General features: G+C 40.0%; 1 protein-coding gene and 1 long non-coding RNA gene across 5 annotated transcripts in view; both read right to left on the bottom strand.

Annotated features, from left to right (window-relative positions):
* Positions 1–4374: 4374 nt before the first annotated feature.
* LOC122562809 (uncharacterized) lies at positions 4375–8830 on the bottom strand. Its single transcript, XR_006315420.2, has 3 exons — positions 8406–8830; positions 5019–5101; positions 4375–4588 (listed from the first exon to the last, which is right to left on the bottom strand). It is a non-coding gene; the product is annotated as an uncharacterized LOC122562809 (long non-coding RNA).
* Positions 8831–9460: 630 nt separating this feature from the next.
* The window catches only part of septin5a (septin 5a), a 131825-nt gene continuing 119617 nt past the window's right edge, over positions 9461–21668 (bottom strand). For all 4 annotated transcript variants that reach the window (XM_088000174.1, XM_043716050.2, XM_043716052.2 and 1 more), the window contains 7 exons: positions 21220–21354; positions 20082–20199; positions 17694–17795; positions 16407–16503; positions 13032–13167; positions 10681–10783; positions 9461–9855 (listed from right to left, as the gene is read on the bottom strand). In XM_088000174.1, coding sequence (XP_087856300.1) covers positions 9799–9855; positions 10681–10783; positions 13032–13167; positions 16407–16503; positions 17694–17795; positions 20082–20199; positions 21220–21354 — 748 coding nt within the window. In that variant the 3' untranslated portion in view covers positions 9461–9798. The remainder of the gene's footprint in view (positions 9856–10680; positions 10784–13031; positions 13168–16406; positions 16504–17693; positions 17796–20081; positions 20200–21219; positions 21355–21668) is intronic.

Genomic DNA, 21668 nt, shown 5'->3' on the forward strand with positions numbered 1-21668 from the left:
CATAGGTTCTTGAGGACACTACCAGCCAACCACTGCCTAATGGACTAGTGGCAGAGCATTCTGGATTTTGACCCAATTTGAAGCACCAATCAAATCGTGAGAATTCACATCTGTCCAGGAATATATTTACATAACTGTTTGTAATAACTCACATGTGCAGAATGTGACATTAAAAGAAACCTCCTTATAACAATAAATTGCATAAATTAAGGTTGTTGGAAATGCCATAAGTGTTATATTGGAGAAAGCTGGCTTTGACGAAGTACATGAAATATAAGGGTAGATGGCATTATCTGTCTGGTGAACTTTGTTGTACTCTTTCTATGGTAAGTACCTTTCTGTTTTCTAGAAGAGATCTCAACAAGTTTCTGTACAATTACAGAAATTTATCTTTATTCTTGTATCCAGTCCTCTTGCAATAAAGAACCTTTCAAAAGTGGCCTTTCTAATTCCTGAAGAAGGGCATGTGCCCGAAACGTCGAATCTTCTGTTCCCTAGATGCTGCCTGACCTGCTGTGCTGTTCCAGCAATAAAGTTTCAGCTTTGATCTCCAGCGTCTGCAGACCTCACTTTCTCCTTTCTAATTCCTTGCTCTACCAGCAAGTTAGCTTTCAGTGACTTATGAGCGAAGACACCCAGAATCCTTTGGATGTTTACATATCTCAATTTTCCACCATTTTAGAACAATTGGGTGCCTCTGTTCTTTCTAGCATAGTGGATAATCTCAAATTTATTCACATTTATATTCAATCTGCCATGTTTTTGATCTTTCTGTTAACCTGCCCAAATCCCATTGAAATATCTTTGTAACTTCATCATAACTCGCTTTCCCACATGGCTTGAGTCATCAGCAAATTTGGAAAATTTATCCCCACACCCAAATCATTGATACAAGTTGGGGACAGTTGTGGCCTAAGCAGAGATTTTTGTGGTGCAGCACTCATCACAGCCCGCCAATGTGAGATTTTCCTACTCTCTGCTTCTGACCATTAGTTAATTCTCAGTCCATGCTAGTGTATTGCCTACAATTCCTTGCAATATAATTTTGTTTTCAAACTACTTGTGTAGGATGTTATCAGAAGCCTTTCTAAAATCCAAGTAAAGCACATTCATTGGTGCCCTCTTTCATCTGTTCTGTTAAATATGTCCTCAAATAAAAGCTCAAAAAACTTTGTTGAATATGTTTCCCCTTTTATAAATCCATGTTGAATTCACCTAGTTTTATGATTATTTCTAAGTGACCAATTATCGTTAGAATATATTTCTCTACGGATGATGGTAGACAAAAGTTATGTAGTTCCCCATTTTTCCGTTTCCTTCTTTCTTAGATAAAGTGGTTACATTTGATATTTTTCAATCTGCAGGAACAAATTCCAGAATCTATAACATTTTGGAAGATAACAATCATCCATTATCGTGATAGAGACTTCTTCCCACACTCTTGGATGTACACCATCATTTCCTTGGGAAGATACCATATTTCAATCCTATTAATTTCTCTAGTGTTACTTTCTTACTAATACAAATTTCTTTCCAGCCCTCATACTTGCTAATCCCTTGTTTTTCTAGTAGTCTGGAAGGTTGAACTGCATCTTCCTCTGTGAAGACATGCACAATGTTTTTGTGTAGCTTCTCTGCCATTTCTTTATTCCCATTGTAAATTCTCATCTTTAACTATATGGGCACATGTTTGTCATTGTTAATCTTTTTCAATTTACATAAGTAGGCATGCTTTTACAGCCCACTTTTATATTTTTACTAATTTAATTTCATACTTCATTTTCTGTTTCTTTATCAGCTTCCTGGTCTTCTTTTGCCAAACTCTAAACTATATCTCAGCAGATGCAGCTAATATATATTATGGTACAATAGTTTCTTAGGAAAATAGAATTGTAGGGGTATTCCTGGTGGCATCATTAATATTGTGATGTGCTACAGAAGTAATGAAAAGCAATGACAAGAAACCAGAGTTTAGAAGGTGTGGAATTGTTATACTTGTTCTATTCGCCTGGGCGGAAATTAGCATTGTTCTCAAGATAAGAGATGAGGGCAAACACAAATCTTTCTCACATTATAAGGAAATAGACATACCATATAATCAATGAGTTCAAATTTTTAGAAGTTGGCAATTACAAAAAGGCATTGAAAGTTGCATAAAAATATCTAGATTAGAAGCAGATGTAGGCCACTCGAGCCTGCTGTGCCATTCAAAAAGTTCCTGACAGATCTGTTTGTGTTTTGAATTCCACATTCCCAAATAGCCTGGCAATACTTGAGTCCTTTGACTAATATTTATTTCCACCTTAAAAGTATTCAATGACCCTGCATCCACTGATGTCTGAGACAGATTTCCAAAGTCACACAATATTGTCTGAAATGGGTAACCCATAATTTTTAAACAGTGCTCCTTATTTCTCAGTAATCCACAAGAGAAAACATCCTTCCCATGTCCACCTTGGCAAGACCATCCAGAATCTTATGCAGTTTAATCAGGTCAATCCTCACTCTTCTCAACTCCAGTGAATACAAACCCAGTCTGCCCAACCTACCTTCAGAAATCAATTTGCTTATTCGAGGTATCAATCTGGTAAACCTTCTCTGAATCACTTCCAATGCATGTCTATCCTTCCTTAAATAATGAGAGAAATACACAGATAGTATTTGAAATGTGGCCCCATCAAAGCCACATAATTGAAGCATAACATCCTTACCATCTTTTAAATTCCTTTCATAATAAAGATTAGCATTCCATTAGACTCCTTAATTACTTGCTGGACCTGCAAACTAACATTTTTGTGACTCACCAAAGATCATGATTTAGATCCCTCTGCACCTCAGAATTTTGTAGTTGTTCTCAGTTTAAATTGAAACAACTTTTTTAGTCTTGATATCAAAGTGAACAATTTCATATACACCTACATTATATTCCATCTGCCCACTTATCCTGTCACCTAAATCCATTGGTGCACTCTCCTTAAGTCCTCTGCACAAAACATTTTCCTATATATCTTTGTGTCATCTGCAAATTTAGCTTTACTTCCATCATCTTAGTCATTGATATAAATTGCAAAGACACTAAGGCTCCAGCACAGGTCCCACTGCTTGCATTGTGTCAATCAGAGCAAGATTGACTTTTGCATACTCCACATACTGCCAGCTAGGTTATCATCAATGCCTGCTATTATACACTCCTAGTGTGTGCAATAACCCTTTCTGTGGAATCTGTCAAATGCCTTCTGCAAATTAAAATACAGTAGATATTCTGGTTCCTTTTTATCCACTTTCAGGCTTGTTAAACTTGATTTCCCTTTCACAAAACTATGCTGACCATTCCTGACTTTTTCAAGGCATCTAACTGTATCCTCCTTAGTAATCAATTCTACCGCCATGACAGATATCAAGCTAACTTACCTTTGGTTGCTTTTTTCCTGCCTTTATTCCTTCTTCAATAGTGGAGTGATATTTGTAACTTTCCAGTGTTGACTATGGACTGACAATGAGAAAACGGGACACTACTTTAAAAAGGAATTAATGTACAATGAGTTGTGTGCAATTTTGTAAAATCAAACGAGATTAACTGGTGTATATGAAGCAGGCAGCTTTTGGCACAATTTGTTGTGGGTTTAAGAGAAGTCAGCACAGCTGATTAATTTATTGATCCTCTGATTGATTGTGTTGCAAACTCTGTAAGTGGAGTGAATCAAACAGGGAAGAGCAAAGAGATCGCCTGCATTTGTTGGATTCTAAAATTGCTATCTCTGATTTTCTGTCTAAAAAGCAGTAAGGTTACATTTGAGAGGACTGAGGGAAATAATTGTCAAACCTTAATGAGAACCAAAAAGACTCCAGGTCAAACTATGCAATCAGTGAAGTAAAAACTGACCATCGCTGTGCAGATAACATTGTGGCATTATCGAGGAATTGATGAACGGGAAACCAACACATCTAAGTTTGTGGTTTCGGACTGTTGATACAGTCCTCTTACTATGTTTTTCCATCCACTCATAGTTTTCGGTGTGTGTGTGTGTGTGTGTGTGAATTTTAAAAGACCTAAGGTCCAAACTACATAAATTAGAAATCTTGTCCTTTTACCACTATTGTTAAAAGTTAAATGTGCTGCAATAAAAAGTTAAGGCTTTATTTTCCTGTTACTAAATAAATCTGGCATAGTTTGCTTTTACCATGTGTAGCTGTCAGTCAAAGGCAAATTGGGATTTTCACAAGCTTCATTAATTCTTCACATTTATCATGTATCCAGGACTGTCAACCTCAGCGAACCATGACATCAGTCTGATAAGACCTTGCCTGAATCTAGCACATATTGGAAAATTAAGATCAACACATCCACTAACCATTCAGTTACCTTTTTAGGACCCCAGGATGTAATGCATCAATACCCAGGGCCTTGTCAGTCTGCAGCTCCAGTAACTTGTTCAGTTCCACTTCCTGAGTATTTGTAATTTCACTAAATTTCTCAGTCTCTTCCACCTCCTGATCTGTAACTATTACTGGAATTTCTTCTTGCTAAGCTTCAGAATTTCCTGCCCATCAATTTTGATGCTTCACTGGTACATAAGCGTACTACGATCTGAGGGAAACACAATGAGTTAGAAATGCCACCCCACCCTCGTCTCAAGATAACAAAATACAAACCCAAAATCCTGCAATTATGGAGAATAATTCCAAATCTCTCTATCTTCAGCAGAGGCCCCCAGTTGTACATTAAGATATATTCTTCCAGATCCCACAGTGGTACGGCCTCTCATACATCTGCCAGGATTCCCATTTAAAACATAAAAGGAGCTACAATGCTCAGCACTCTAAGCTCTGTCTACATATTTTAGGTGTTGGAGGTGATTTCCTCAAATTCCAGAAGCAGTAATTCCTGTTTTATAAGCTGTTGCATTGTTTTGGGACTCTGGGGAATAACAGATCAAAACAACAACACTTTGAAAAGGAGGAAGAGAACAAAGGTAGAGACCACATGCTCAGTGAGAGAGAGAGAGAAAGAAACTTACATTGCTGTCTGACACATCAGTGAATCTGCACAGCTACTGCCTTTGCTGTTTGATTTCAGGTATTTCTGGACATCGGAGTGCATCTAAGAAAATTTAACAAACCATGAAATTCACAGCTGACCTTGGAGGAACCTCTGTGAGAAAGCTCACAGCACAGGATCGGTTAAGTGCATGATCGTTAAGTGTAACCCTGTCTTTTATCAATAGTGTGTGGGTTCTTTTTGGTTATATGTTTTATTAAGATCTGTCTCTCGATTAAAATTTTAAAATACAAACCAAAGGTACTAAGTTAACCTGGTACAGTAATTTTTAGAGCTGTAGATTGTTAAAGTGCAAAGATGGCCTTGAGGAGAGTGATGTGCTCTTCTTGTCAGATGTGGGAGATTAGGGAGAGTTTCTGTGTTACTGATGATTATGTCTGTGGAAAGTATGTTTGGCTGTGAATCCTACCAGATCTTATGGATTGGTTGGAGCAGCAGTTAGAGGTAATGAGGATATTAAAGGAGGTAGGGAGTGTAATGCATAACAGTGACAGGAAGGGAGATACAGTCAAGTAAATGGGTTACCACCAGGAATGGTAGGAGAGGGAGGCAGGTAGTGCAGAGCCTCCTGTGGCTATCCCCATCTCAAACAATTATGCTGTTTTGAAAAATGTATGGGTTGATAGACTCTCAGGGGAATGTATCATGAACAGCCAAATTTCTGGTACAGAGACCGGCTCAAATATAATGAGGGGTATATCAGGTTCCAAGTGATCGATTGTGATGGGGACTCTCTCGTCAGAGGCACAGACAGATGTTTCTGCGGCCGACAGCAAGAAATCAGAATTATGTGTTGCCTCGCTGGTGCCAGTATCAAGGATATCTCGGACAGAATGCAGAATATTCTGAAAGGGGAGTGGGACCAGCAGGAGGTTGTTGTACACATTAGAACTAATGACATAGGAAGGAAAAAGGATGAGATTCTGGAGGGAGAATATAGGAAGCTAGACAGGAATTTAAAAAGGAGGTCCTCAATGATAATAATATCTGGAATACTACCAGTGCTACAAACTAGTGAGGGTAAGAATAGGAGGGGAGAGCAGATGTGTGCATGCCTGAGGAGCCAGTGACGGGAGAAAGGTTCACATTTTTGGATCATTGGAATCTCTTCTGGCCTAGCAGTGACCTGTATGAGAAGGACCGATTACACCTGAATTGGAATGGGACTAATGCTGGAAGGTAGATTGGCTAGAGTTGCTTGGGAGGATTTGAACTAGTAAGGTGGGAAGGAATGGGACCTAGCAAAGAGATGAGTCTGAGACTGGTACAGTTAGGAAAGGGAGCAAGTCAAACAGTCAGGGCAGGCAGGAACAAAGCAGAGAATAAGATAAATTAAACTGCATTTATTTAGATGCAAGAAGCCGACCAAGGAAAGCAGATGAACTCAGGGCACGGTTACGAACATGGGACTAGAGGATCATAGCAATTACAGAGATGTGGTTCAGGGATGGACAGGACTGAAAGCATAATGCTCTAGCATACAAATGCTTTACGAAGGATAGTAAGGGTGGGGGCAAGAGAGGAGGGGGGGTGGCATTTTTGATAAGGGATAGCATCACAGTGGTACTGAGAGAGGATATTCCCGGAAATACATCCAGGGAAGCTACTTGGGTGAAACTGAGAAATAAGAGAGACTTGATTATCTTATAGGGATTGTACTATAGACCCCCAATAGTCTGTAGGAACTTGAGAAATAAATTTGTCAGGAGATCGCAGTTATCTTAAGAGTAATAGGGTGGTAATGATAGGGAATTTTAACTTTCCAAAAATTGACTGGGACGACCATAGTGTTAAGGGTTTAGCTGGCGAGGAATTTGTTAAGTGCATACAACAAAATTTTCTGAGTCAGTATGTGGATCTACCTACTACAGAAGGTGCAAAACTTGACCTAATCTTGGGTAATAAGGTAGGGCAGGTGACTGAGGTGTCAGTGGGGAAGCACTTTGGGGCTAGTGACCATCATTCTATTCATTTTAAAATAGCAATGGAAAAGGATAGACAGGATCTAAATGTTAAAGTTCTAAATTGAAGGAAGGTCAATTTTGATTGTTAAAGCGTTAACTTTCAAAAGTTGATTGGGGATGGATGTTCATAGGTAAGGGGACAGCTGGAAATTGGGAAGCCTTCAAAAATGAGATAATGAGTGTCCAGAGATAGTATATTCCAGTTAGGGTGAAAAGAAAGGCTGGTAAGTGTAGGGAATGCTGGATGACTCAAGACATTGAGGATTCAGTCAAGAAAAAGAAGGAAGCACATGTCAGGTATAGACAGGATAAATCAAGTGAATCCTTGGAAGAGTATAAAAGCAGTAGGAGTACACTTAAGAGGGAAATCAGAAGGGCAAAAAGGGGATGTGAGATAGCTTTGGCAAATAGGATTAAGAAGAATCCTAAGGGATTTTATAAATACATTACGACAAACGGGTAACTAGGGAGAGAATATGGCCCACAAAGATCAGCAAGACAGCTTATATGTGGAACTGCAGGAGATGGGGGAAACACTAAACGAGTATTTTGTATCAGTGTTTACTGTGGAAAAGAGCATGGAAAATACAGAATGTGGGGAAATAGATGGTGACATCTTGAAAAATGTCCATTATTACAGAGGAGGTGGTACTGGATGTCTTGAAATGCATAAAGGTGGATACATCCCGAGGACCTAATCAGGTGTACCCTAGAACTCTGTGGAAAGCTAGGGAAGTGATTGCTGGGTCCCTTGCTGGGATAATTAGATCATGGATAATTACAGGTGACATGTCAGAAGACTGGATGTTGCCTAATGTGGTGCCACTATTTAAGAAAGGTGATCAGGAAAAGCCAAAGAACTATAGGCCGGTGAGCCTGACATCACTAGTAGGCACGTTGTTGGAGGAAATCCTGAGAGACAGGATTTAAATGTAATTAGAGAGGAAAGGACAGATTAGGGATAGTCAACATGGCTATGTGTGTGGGAAATCAGGTCTCACTAACTTGACCGAGTTTTTTGAAGAAGTAACAAAAAAGATTGATGAGGGCAGAGCAGTGGATGTGATCTATATGGACTTCAGTAAAGCGTTCAACAAGGTTCCTCGTGGGAAACTGGTTAGCAAGATTAGATGTAATGGAATACGGGGAGGACTAGCCATTTGGATACAGAACTAACTTGAAGGTAGAAGACAGAGGGTGGTGGTGGAGGGTTGCTTTCCAGACTGGAGGCCTGTGACCAGTGGTGTGCCACAAGGATCGGTGCTGGGTCCATTGCTTTTCGTCATTATATAAATGAATTGGATGTGAACATAGGAGGTATAGTTAGTAAGTTTGCAGATAACACCAAAATTGGAGGTGTGGTTGACAACAAAGAAGCTTACCTCAGAGTACAACAGAATCTTGATCAGATGGCCCAATGGGCTGAGGAGTTGGCAGATGGAGTTTAATTTAGATAAGTGTGAAGTGCTGCATTTTGGAAAGGCGTATCAAGGTAAGGCTTATACACTTAATGGTAAGGTCTTGGAGAATGTTGCTAAACAAAGAGACCTTGGAGTGCAGGTTCATAGTTCCTTAAAAATGGAATCTCCAGTAGATAGGATAGTGAAGGAGGCGTTTAGTGTGCTTTCCTTTATTGGTCAGGGCATTGAGTATAGGAGTTGGGAGGTCATGTTGCAGCTGTACAGGACACCGGTTAGGCCACTAGTGGTATATTGTATGCAATTCTGGTCTCCCTCCTATAGGAAAGGTGTTGTGAAACTTGAAAGGATTCAGAAAAGATTTACAAGGATGTTACCAGGGTTGGATGATTTCAGTTCTGGGAGAGGCTAAATAGAATCATAAAATTCCTACAGTGTGGGAACAGGCCCTTCAGCCCAACAAACCCACACCCACCCTCCGAAGAGTAACCCACCCAAACCTATTCCCCTATCCTATTACTCTACATTTACCCCTGACTAATGCACCTAACCTGCACATCCCTGAACACTATGGGAAAGTTAGCAAGGCCAATTCACTTAACGTGCACATCTTTGGATTGTGGGAGGAAACCGGGGCACCAGAGGTAACTTCCCCAGACATGGGAGAATGTACAAACTCCACACAGACAGTTGCCCGAGGCTGGAATCAAACCCGAGGGGAAATGGTCCGGTCAAATTTCAATGGTGGGATGAGTCTAGAGTATGTCCCAAACTTGTACCCACACTCTAATTCTGTCCTGGAAGACCTGATGGTCCTTAGTTTTGTCCAGTCTTCTGTAGTAACTATGATAGGGGACTAGACAGAACATGGAAGAAAAAAATGAGTCAGTGGCCATGTTGTTTCTCTGAGAATTCATCCAAGAAACTGCACTGCCCTTTCATGGAAAATCCAGGCGGGTGATGGTGGCTATGAAACCAGAACTCCTCACCTTAAATAAAGCTGACTGCCTGAAAACAGACCAATTTGAAAACATTTATTAGTAAAGAATATTTTCCACAGAAGCATTCCGATGCAGATATGTCTCTGAATGGTTTTCAATTGTACTGACAAGATATTAAATACAAACCCAAACAAACAAGCAGGATATGTGAATGATATGGTGGCACTAGACAGAGTAGGCCAGACACGTGGTCATCCTCTAGCTGTCTCTAGAGTAAAACAGAAAACACGGGACACATTCTGTACAGTGCATTTTTCCCAGAGGCATGCCCCTGTGTCTTGTCCAGCCTTCTTCATTCCTATTGGATTTGGCTGAAGAGGTGAGTCTTTGTTTTTCATTCGATATCAGTCTGTCACTCACTGATCCTGCATTTGTTGTTGCATTCGTTGCAACATTTCTTGCATTCGCCGCAGCTGCAGAAAGAAAGCCCAAATCACTGAGTACTGCAGCTACTGTAACACACCAGCAACAAATGGCAGCTAAACATCAATAGGCATGTAGTCGATACAACAGGATTATGGTCACCTAAAGATATTGGGAACACATATTTAGATAATGCATAATCCATGTAGTTGAACACATACTAATTGATTGCTACACACCATTAAATAATATTCATTTTACTACAAAAACTGTATTTGCAATAATGAAACATTTCTATAACTGTGGCATTCAGAATACTTGGGTGTTTTAAAAAGTTAGCATGGATTTTTGACTTGCTGTAAAATTGACACTGCAGTTGAGCCACCAGTTATAGAAAGTATCAAATTTCAATTTCTGATTTTTAATAAAAATGGAAATTGGGAAATTTCTGCATTGTGCAGCTAATTTGCAACTGGAGTCTCATGTCCGGGTAATAAATTGAACGTGTAGCCTTTTGTCATTTGGACAAGCTGTACCACTGCCTATTAAAATTCAAATGGCTGATAAATTCAGCACTGGCAGCATTAGCCATGTCTTGAGAATGAGTAAATGTGCACGAATGACCACAATTATCTGGTACTACCTATTATCTAAGAACTTGCTAATTGCATTGCCTGTTGCTAGAGTGATCTTTCAGAAGTATCAAATGCAAAAATGTCAGACAGAAGGAATGGCAGCAATAAGACAAAAAGACAAAGTTGCAACAGTGAAGTAAGCGTTTACAAATGAGTCTATTCACACAAACAACCAACATCACCAGACATCTCATAGTCGCTGGCTACCACACGTGTAGCCTAGACTCCCCAGAAGCTCACCTCCTCATCCTTCATTTTGATCAGTTTTTCTGTCTCTGCATCTGGAGTTGGCACAGGTAGTAAGGGGAGTGGACTTTCTGCTCGGTTGTCCTGGGTCAATTTACTGTGAAGTTCAAGAAAGAAGACATTTCAGTGGCTATCTTCTTCTCATTTTGAGGTGAACCAAATTGAGAACATCATATTAGCATGAAGAAAGAGTTAAATCTTGAACTTCTTCAGGGTGGTTCTATGCAGCTCCAGTCTTACAAGGAAATATCACAAACAGCTTAAAATGCCTACTGAGGTTCTTTCACCCAGTAGTCTCCCACCAGAATTACAATACGGGCACATGGCACAGGAAAACCAACTTCAAGGCAACTCATTAGTAGCAATCAGTAAGTCAGTGATTTCCACGAGAGGGCTTAAGTTCTTTGGCAGAAAATTGATGGAAATCCGGGGAAAATATGAAGGTGGCATTTACAACAGATATCAGTACAAACCTCATTAAGGATTTGCCCATTCAGTGCCTAACACTGTTAAAACTTTTAGAATAGTACATACGTATAAGAGGCCAAATGATTTGAATATTTCTTCAATTGATTGCATACTGATGGAATTTCATCAATGTAAAGTAAACATTGATCTGATTTAATAGATGACATCAGATGCAGATGAATGCACAATGATTTTACGTGGCATGAATCAATCATAAATATAAATGGAATAAAGTTATGAATGTCTGCATCTGCGTCATTTTCAGATTCTGCAATGAAGCAATTGAAAAAGCTGACAAAATGCGAGGTCACATTGTCAGTGGAAATAAAGTTTATTGAGCTTCTGCTCAGATTGCACAACATGTTTGCCAGATCACAGTTGAATTATTGCACACAGCTCTGGTTGCCACACTGTAAAAGGGACTTGTAACCATTGGCATTAAGAGTTTTCAGCCTGAAGAAAAGTTTCCAGCGTAAAATGGGTGAAACATGGGGATAGTTTAACAACCTCAGCACACAGAAAAATGTTGAAGGAAACTTTAAGGAAGTGGGAAAGGAAGGAGGGATAAACTATTAAACAACATAGGTATGGTAAACTCTAAAAATGGTTCCTATAATTAGTCAAATTAATGAAGTTCAAGGTTAAAAGTGTGAATTAGTGAAGACTGGGATGAAAACGTGAGTACTGTGAGCAGTTTTGGTCAGCCTCATTATAGAAAGGACGAGAGAGGGTGCAGAGGAGATTTACCAGGATTCTGCCTGGGCTGGAGTGTCTGAATTATGAAGAAAGATTGGATAGACTGGAGTCATTTTCACTGGAACAGTAAAGATTGAAAGGGGACCTGGTAGAGGTGTGTAAGATTATGAAGTGCATAGATAGGAAGGATAGGAATACACTTTTTCCGTTAGTAGTGGGTCAGTAACCAGGGAACATAGATTTAAGATGAGAAGTAGAAAGTTAACAGGGGAATTGAAGAGAATTTGTTTCACTCACGAGAGTAGTGGGAATCTGGAATTCACCGTCTGAAAGGATTGTTGAGTCAGCAATTCCCGTAACACTTAGATATTCATTTGCATTGCTATAGCCTCCAGAGCTATGGGTTAAATGTTGGAAAATGCGATTGGTGCAGTAAGACCTTTTTTGACTGGCACTGATATGATTGCCTGAATGGCCTCCCACTGTGTGGTAGGTCAGCCCCCTGGGAATTTCAAGGCCACTGTGCTACACACATTCATTGAAGAGTCAGAATCCTGGACTGACAGCTCTTAACGGGTTGATCAATCTTTTTGATTTTAACATTGGTTATAATTGCAAAGAAAAAGCAATTGCACCTTTAGAATTTTTCAAAGATGGAGGCCCTGACATTTCACACGAACTTACTGAGTCATAAATTTATAACTTATAATTAACAAACCGTTAACTCTGATTTCTCTCCATTGATACTGCCAGATCTTTCTGATTGTATGTGTGTGTGTGAGAGAGAGAGAGAGAGAGAGAGAGAGCAAGCAATTTATAATGTTGGACATGATCTGCATAATTGATCCATTTTTGTGCTGAAGCCACAACACCTTTGATGCCTTGTTACTGGGATGAGTGATAAGAAGTTTTTGCTAATTGCTGCCTAACAAGCCATCTGTTAGCAGGACCACAACAAATCAATTCAGATGATTTTTCCCTCACAATGGTCAATGATTTATATCTCCACCTAGTAATGTGGTGTCAGCAGTTATATGGGAGGTGGGATCCTTGCATCCTTCCATCAGACTTCTGCATTAATAACTGAATGGGCTTTCCAGAACAGTGCCTAAATTCTTAATGCTGTCTGGCAGATCCAATTCTCCATCATAGGATGAGTGCAAGAGAGATGGTAAACAAACCTGGTCATTTCCTGAATACATCTGGCCCGGAAATTCTCATAGTGAATGTCCCAAGTCACATCCTTCAAGTCCTGCATGTGTGTTCGGATCAGCATATTCCGGAGTTTTACAAAGTCACAATGTGCCTGATTCTCCACTAGGAAATCAAAACAAAAAGAAAGTTTGTTCACTACATTTTCAAATTACTTGTTGTGTTTACAGATTTTTAACTGACCTGTTCAGAGATGTTATGACACACATATGGGGTAGAGTCATAGAATCTTAGAGATGTACAGCATGGAAATAGACCCTTCAAACAAACTTGCCAATGCTGAACAGATATCTTAAATTAATCTAAGCCCATTTGCCAGGTTTTGGCCCATATCCCTCTAAACCTTTCCTGTTTATGTACTCATTCAGATGCCTTTAAAATGTTGTAAATGTACTAGCCTCCACCACCTCCACTGGTAGCTGATTTCACACATCCAACACCCTCTGCATGAAAATGTTGCCCCTTAGCTCCCTTTTAAATCTTGCTCCTCTCACCTTAAACCTTACCCTTTAGTTTAGGACTCCCCTCCCCGGGAAAAGTCCTTGACAATTCACCCGATCCATGCCTCTCATGATTTTGCAATCCTCTATAAGATCACCCCTCAGCCTCAGATGCTCCAGGGGAAACAGCTCCAGTCTATTCAGCCACTCATTATATCTCAAATCCTCCAACCTCGGCATCATCCTTTTACTCCTTTCTGAACCCTTTCAAATTTCACAACATCTTTCCTTTAGTAGGGAGACAAGAATTGAATACAGTATTTCAAAAGTGGCCTAACCAAAGTCCTGTACTGCTGCAACATGACCTCCCAACTTCTTGAACCCAGGTATTCTAGCCCAGAGACACATACACTACCACTGCAGCACAAGAGGCCTAATTACATTACACTACTTTGTTTGCACACTTCCCTTTGAGAACATTGCAAAACAGTGGATGAATTAGCAGTCAGCAAAATTAATGTACTGTTTATAATAGTGATCATTTTTCTCTTAGCTGATAACATGCCTAGTCCCATGGTAGGAAGGTGGTGATAATAGTTTTATTGAGACAAACAGCACATTAAGCTCAACAATCCCACTGCATAACAATATGAAATTCAGAGTTTTCACTCACCTTAGTGCAACTTTTTATCAGAAATCAGCATAACCATTATTTTTAGTGCATATTTCATGTATCACAAAGCAAGTTTCCAACTAACCCTTTTGGGATAGTTTGAAAAAAAGAACTGTATAAGAGTTATACTAGTCTAAACCTGCCTTGGGAAAGTGAGGACTGCAGATGCTGGAGATCAGAGCTGAAAATGTATTGCTGGAAAAGCACAGCAGATCAGGCATCTTCCAAGGAGCAGGAGAATCGATGTTTCAGGCATGAGCCCAAAGAAGGGCTCATGCCCAAAACGTCGATTCTCCTGCTCCTTGGATGCTGCCTGACCTGCTGTGCTTTTCCAGCAACACATTTTCAACTCTAAACCTGCCTTGTTCACTGAATGGTCGCAGTGTGAATTAATCACCATTCAGAGGTTCCACAAATTGCACTGGTTTGCCGGTCTCTGGGGAAACTCTACAAAGCTCGCTCTTTTGGACACATGGACACTACTAGGCACAATCTTCAAACATGTGAGTATATTTCTTTTTAAGTTACTCAGAAACTGGCTACTGTCGCACAATGTAATGAGCAAATCACTCCACAATATTTTGAAAAGTTCTTTCATCGGGTTGCAGATTAATACTGACTTCTCTATAGCATCAAGGATGTTCCCTACTACATTAATCAAACAACTTCAAATTAACACTCTTACTGATTCAAGGGATAATTTTTAGAGCATTTTTTTTAAATTGCCCCATTGCATTCATTCATGACAGATTTTACTTTTAGCATAGCTGCATGAGTTAAGCAAAAACTCAAAAGGGAAAGCAAAACTTTGAAATGGGGACAAAGAGCAACAAAATTGGCAATTGTACACAAACTAGAACCCCCCAATCATTTTAACTTTAATTTTGTACCTGTACGCAAAGTCAAAACCTGACTCAACAATTTTTACTGTTGTAACTGAGCAGTAAAGTAGCTGCTCACTGGAACTCATAAGGTAGCCTGGGATGTAGTGCTGGCCAGCTACCCTGAAATGTGCAGCAAATTGTGGAAAATGTAACAAATGGATTTCTGCCAGTTTCTTCAGAGAACCAGCGTGATATTGCTGGTGCTAGAGTTTTGCTTTTGGTTGTCATGGTATAGGAAGGATATTATTAAATTGGAAAGGGTGCAGAAAAGATTTACAATGATGTTACTGGGATTGGGGGGTTTGAGTTATAAGGAGAGGTTGGGGCTTTTTTCATTGGAATGTAGGAGGTTGAGGGATGACCTTATAGAGTTTTATAAAATCATGAGGGGCATAGATAAGATGAATAACGAAGGCCTTTCCCTTGGGTAAGGGGAGTCCAAAACTGGAGGGTCTATATTAAGGTGAGAGGAGCAAGATTTAAAAGGGACATGAGAGGCAACGTTTTCACACAGAGGGTGGGTCATATGTGGAATGAACTGCCAGAGGAAGTGGTAGATGCAGGAACAATTGTGATGTTTAAAAGACATTTGGACAGGTACATGAATAGGAAAGTTTTAGAGGAATACAGGCCAAGTGCAAGCCAGTGGGGCTGGTTTAGTTTGGGAAACTTGGTCAGCATGGACAAGTTGGACCAAAGGGTCAGTTTCTGTGCTGTATGACTCTATAAGTAATGGCATGATATTGAGATTGTGTTTTTGAAAAGAATTTGGAATGATTTGACTCTTTTCCAACTTTTTCCCACCTGTTCCTGATGAATCTTTTTGAGGGAGGATTGCGCAGGCAGTGCTTCAGTAAAACTGATTAAACCCATTGTACAAGCCACACATAGAGTATCAATGTGCTATTTAGTCATGGGGTCATCAGAACTGAGCTTAACCTCAGCCAATACCCAGAAACAGTATCTACAACAAGGGTCAGTGGAAAGTATTAATGAAAATCCCTGCTTGAGCACATTTGCACTAAAGGCAATTGCTCCACCCAAACGTTGTCCCACATAAGGTCAGCTAACTGGGCAGAGATGTAACATTGAACTTGGTAACTTCTCATTTTTCCATCAGTTCAATGTCATTCAGAGCCATGTCATACTAGTGTCTGTGTTCTCATTCAGCTTTAGCATATTCAATTTCGTACATTCACATGACTGTTCAAGATGTCTGTGTCGTTTTTGCTAAAGCATTCATTTTCTCACAGGTTTGAAGATTAATAAAAGTCGTTTCATACTCTATACCTCCTCCTGAATAAATTCATTTGGAATCAGGTATCACTTTGTCCTGTTAAAACTCACCTTCTACAATCCCCCAGGGATACAGTCGCCCACGGACTCTCTGACCCCGTGCCTCCACCACTGTGTTGCTGCCAATGACTGCAAAGGGAATGCTCTCCTGAAATGAAAGGGAAGAATTGAAAGACCTGCATTGATATAACCTTTCAGAGAAAACACATGACCCAAATGGTTTGTGGCCAATGAAGTGCTTCTGAAATGCAGTCACTTCTGTTATAATGGAAATATGACAGACACTTTATGAACACCAATATCCAACAAACAGTAATGTGATAATGATCTGATTTTGAGGCAAAGATAGTGTCAGGTCATCGGGGGAACACGCTTACCCTTCTACAAAAAAGTGCAGTGAGGCTTTTACATTGATTTGAGAAGGCAAATGGGGCCTCAGTTTACTGCATCACTCAAAAGCTGTCAGTTCTGACAAACCAGCACACTCTCAGTGCCACAGTCGTGTCTCATATCTGATTTTTATCTTCCAGCCCTGGAATGGGACTTGAACCCACGAACTTCAGAATCAGAGGAAAGAGTGATCCCAACAGAACCTCAGCTGATAGCTGATTCCCATCATCAAACAAAGCAAAAATGGCATTTAGCAAGATGAATAAAACTGAAAGGATAAACATTTCACAATGTCTGACTAACATCTTCTCACAATGTGACTTAATTTGTTAATTAAGCAAATTGCATTTCAAAATAAATAAGGATTAATTAGTAAAGAAAACAATTTCTGAGAGTAAAGAAAGGAGGATGAACCTGGTCTGAATGGCCTGGAATGTTCCTCTGTGAGAATTGTTAGAGGCTTTGATCGCAGGCTTTCTTAATGACATGAGCCAACACAAAGCAGAGTTTCTGAACAAATGAATGTAAATTGATGAAATAACTTTATTTGTCTATCTCGTAGTGTTATGATCCTTATTGATTTCAAGGGACTTCAATACATTTTGGAGTTAGGCTTTATTCCATTATGTTTTATTCTGATTGCTGGTCAAACCATCAAAAGTCGAAATGAGGTCCTATTCGATTCAATCCGAAGTTTGAATTGGGGAGGATGACATTAACACTACAATTAAAAACAGACTGTACTCTATCAAGAAAATGGTCAGAGTTGATGCTGCTGTTGAAAATTGCTTAGCTGTGCTTATTTTTATCACAGCTTTGTCTTCCCTGGAATTCATTTTCCCTGCAATCCAATTATGATTCATTCCTACAACTTTGATCTCCTCTCTTCATTCCTTCTTTCCAGTGTAAAATCCTTCTCTTGCCTTGAATCCTAGAATCCCATCTTACCTTGAGTTCCTTGTCTTGTTGTTTAAACTCGTCATCCTCATCTGAGTCACACTCTGGAAACTGATATATTTTAATTCCATATTGTTCAATTTCGTCTCTAATCTGCATTGGCATAGGAATGAACATGACAGAGTTAATTTCCTAAGAAACCGACTGATGTACTGAAATATTCATGATGACAATAACAATAAATTTGTTTGACATAGTAAAGCATGCCAATGAATTTCAGGAGCAAACAGGTACTAAGTAAGAGTCAGGACAAAGGAAGAAAGTCAATGAAGGCACAATCATTGGATTGGCTTTAAGAGGTCTTTGGGAAATGTTGCAGGAAGACAAAGAATGAAAGAAGAGAATTCCAGAATCTGGAAGCATGATGACTGAATGCCCTGTGATAAAACGTGGTACAGGAGGAGGAATAAAAATATTATAGACTAGTGTCAGAGAGATATACAATATAAACTGAGACATGGGGATTGAACAGGTTGCAGAGATGGTGGAGGAATAGATGAAGTTCATGAAGTGTGGGGACTCCAAAATAATGGCTGTGGGACAGTGGTAATCCCTAGGATTGCTACAATAAATGGTTGGTACAATATACAATGGCAGCAGGAGTTTTGGAATTTTTTCAGGGTGGAACTGGATAGTTAGGGCGGCACGGTGGCACAGTGGTTAGCACTGCTGCCTCACAGCGCCAGAGACCCGGGTTCAATTCCCGCCTCAGGCGACTGACTGTGTGGAGTTTGCACATTCTCCCCGTGTCTGCATGGGTTTCCTCCGGGTGCTCCCACAGTCCAAAGATGTGCAGGTCAGGTGAATTGGCCATGCTAAATTGCCCGTAGTGTTAGGTAAGGGTTAATGTAGGGGTATGGGTGGGTTGCGCTTCGGCGGGGCGGTGTGGACTTGTTGGGCCGAAGGGCCTGTTTCCACACTGTAAGTAATCTAATCTAATCTAATCTAATCTAATCTAATCTAATCTAAGAATATTATGGAATGTTGAGCTTGCAAATGTCATTGAACGGAAGGTACAGCCAAGTGCCAGCAGATACACGGGGGTAGAAACAGTCAGCTTTGTTCATGGATAGGAGGCATGAAATGAAGATCCATTCAAAGCCAAACCTGTGCTCGAATGGATTTAGCCTGAGCAAACAGCCAAAGGGAAACATGAAATTGAAAAGTAGGCCACAAAGCCGAGAATATATGGTAGCACAGAGGTTTCATTACTGGGCCAATGTTGAGAGGTCTAATAATCCCAGAATATGAGTCTGAGTTCACTATTATTTCACTTTACAAATAACTCTTCAGCAAAAACTTGATATTAGTAAAAGTGAAACTGTCAGAATGTAAAACCCCCACTGGTTCACCAATTACCTTTAGAGAGGTCATGTCCAAGAGAGAATCTTAAACATACTAAAAAGACGAACTATTAATTATTTTCTGAAGAAAACTCACAGGCCGCTTAGTTGTGTCAAACCACAGGGAAACTAGGGATGGGTGAAATATGATGCCCATATTTTGAATAACAAATTGAAAGAAAAAAGGCCCTGATCTCATCAGTTAGGTGAAAAATGTTCACAGGGTACTGGACAGGCAGTCCAATTGCACAGTGACAAGTAATGGAGTTGAGAACATTCATTTTTTAGATGGTGATAGGCTCACAGGCCTACATTTAGTTATTAGGCTCTCGATAAATAATGCCAAGAGGTATGTTATAGATGAAAAGAAGTAAGCAGTTGACAATGGAACATTAGAGCTTTCCATGGGTGCCAGACACAAAGGGGTCAACAATTCAAATGATGCATCACTGAGTCCATATGGAGCAGATTCAGGGAAGACCACCATGACCAAGCTGTACTGCAGTTTTCTGCCTCCTGACAGGGTGAGTGCTGCCTGTGCACAATCAGTTGAAATTTTGAACTTGACATTGAGATGAAAAACATTGACCCTTAATGACACTATTTGGGTTCACTGATAAATGTGTGTCAAGGTGCCTGGCATGTTCTGGGGTCTGGGTTCGAAACCCACCACAACATGTGGTGGAATTTCTATTTTACAAAATATCTGGAATTAACAGCCTAATGATGACAATGTTGATTGTCAGAAAAACCCATCCAGTTCAATAACGTCCTTTAGGGAAGCAAACTGCCATCCTGGTCTGGCCTACATGTGACTCCAGACCCACAGCAATGTGGCTGACTGTCATTTGCCCTCTGGGCAATAAATGCTGACCTAGCCAACGAAGCCTTTATCCCATGAATGAATACAACAAAAAATTCTCAGGATATCAAAATGGGGCCAGTGATATTGATGCAATAGTTTCCATCTGGAGGAACTGAAATCAACCCTTTTGTTTTTAGCTCAGAGTTGTCATTTTATGAAGATGATTCTTACCCTCTCTTTGAGTTTCTTCACTTCAATGGGTGTGAGAGAGTCGGCTTTTGCAATCACTGGCACAATGTTCACTTTCTGGTGCAATGCCTTCATGAACTCTGTGTCCAGCGGCCGCAACCTTAACCCAAACAGACGGACTAAATTATTCCTCCGACAGACAAATTATCCTTCCTGACAAAAGAAACAGATCTTCATACAGACAAATCACCAGCCCCCACATCATCAAATAGATTGCACCTCAGGAGATAGTCAGATCACACCTTACAGCGAGTGAACAGTTGTCAGCAATGGAGTTAATTCAGAGCTGTCAGGATCACCGCTTTTCCTCCTGGCTCCCAGCAAGGGAAGTAAAATATTTAAACCTAAATTGCTTTTTTCAGCCTCCAGCTGTTCCTTCTATCTGTCTATCCAATAAAGAAATCATAAACAAGCAACCAACTACTAACTGCACAGGACCTGATGCCTGTTTCAAGTGCAAACTGGGATGTTTACAGAAGAGTCTTTATTAATATGGTGACTGGACATGGAATAAACACAAGTATGGCAGCTCCTGACAATTTGGACTTTTAGGTTCTCAGTTTATACCTGTTAAACAAGCACATTGTGATCTAATTTTGAAACATTCTCCCCAGGCAAAACAAATTAATCACAGAACCACATCCTTACTGCCACCTAAATCATCTAAAATGTGTCCAAACTAATGGAGAAGCAAAACTCAACAGTAATCTACAAACAGAATCCCATAAAGGTTAAGGAACTCATTCCCCAAGATACAGAAAAGTCAGATTGGTTTAAAGATCAGAGAAATTATATTTCTGTCACTTGCTGATAGATACATATGTTTCTCCCAAAACCTTTCAATTCCTAAAGGATAAACTGAGCACAGAGTTCCACAAATGCCCAATCGTGGCTCCTTCCTGGAGGGGTATCAACTCCGAAACAGATGTTATGTCCACTCATCTCTTACAGTAGTATGTTCCCAATGAGGTCCATATTTATCTCCCCTGCAAAATTGATACTTCCTTCTTAACCACTACAACAGCAGCATTACACTCCTGCCTCTGCCTCACAATTTCAGTAACAAAAGGAACTGAGAAAAGAACAAGATAATTGCCCTCAGCTCAACTTTTCTTCTCACCCGTGTCCATAAGGAGAGATAAAATACAGGCAACAATGCACTCGGTTATCCTGAATGTTCTTCCTGTTTAGGCCGCTCTCGTCTCGGAAATACTGTTCAAACTGCTGGTCAATGTAGTCAGCTATAGGTTTCCAGCTGCAACAGAATAGGAAGAGGCTGGAATCAAAGGCATTATCTGATGTGGGTCCTTTATTAGTATAGTCTGCAAAGCAGCAATACAACTGTGATGTGCTCTGAGTTTGATCAAATGGATATTGTCGTAAGAACATATGAGAGCACAGGAACAAGTCAAGGACATTCAACCCATGTATCAAAATGCTTCCAAGTTTGTCCTAATGCTGACTTGTTTCAGCAGTGTCATGCTTTCACATATAGCGTTACATTCAAAGCAGCAGTAACCTGGAACCTTTAAGAGTATAGAATGGACCTAGGCCATTTGTTCCCGCTTT

This window comes from Chiloscyllium plagiosum, unplaced genomic scaffold (genome assembly GCF_037043375.1).
Source record: "Chiloscyllium plagiosum isolate Xiang-an unplaced genomic scaffold, Cpla_swu_hap1 HiC_scaffold_24, whole genome shotgun sequence".
NCBI classification, from domain to species: Eukaryota; Metazoa; Chordata; class Chondrichthyes; order Orectolobiformes; family Hemiscylliidae; genus Chiloscyllium; species Chiloscyllium plagiosum.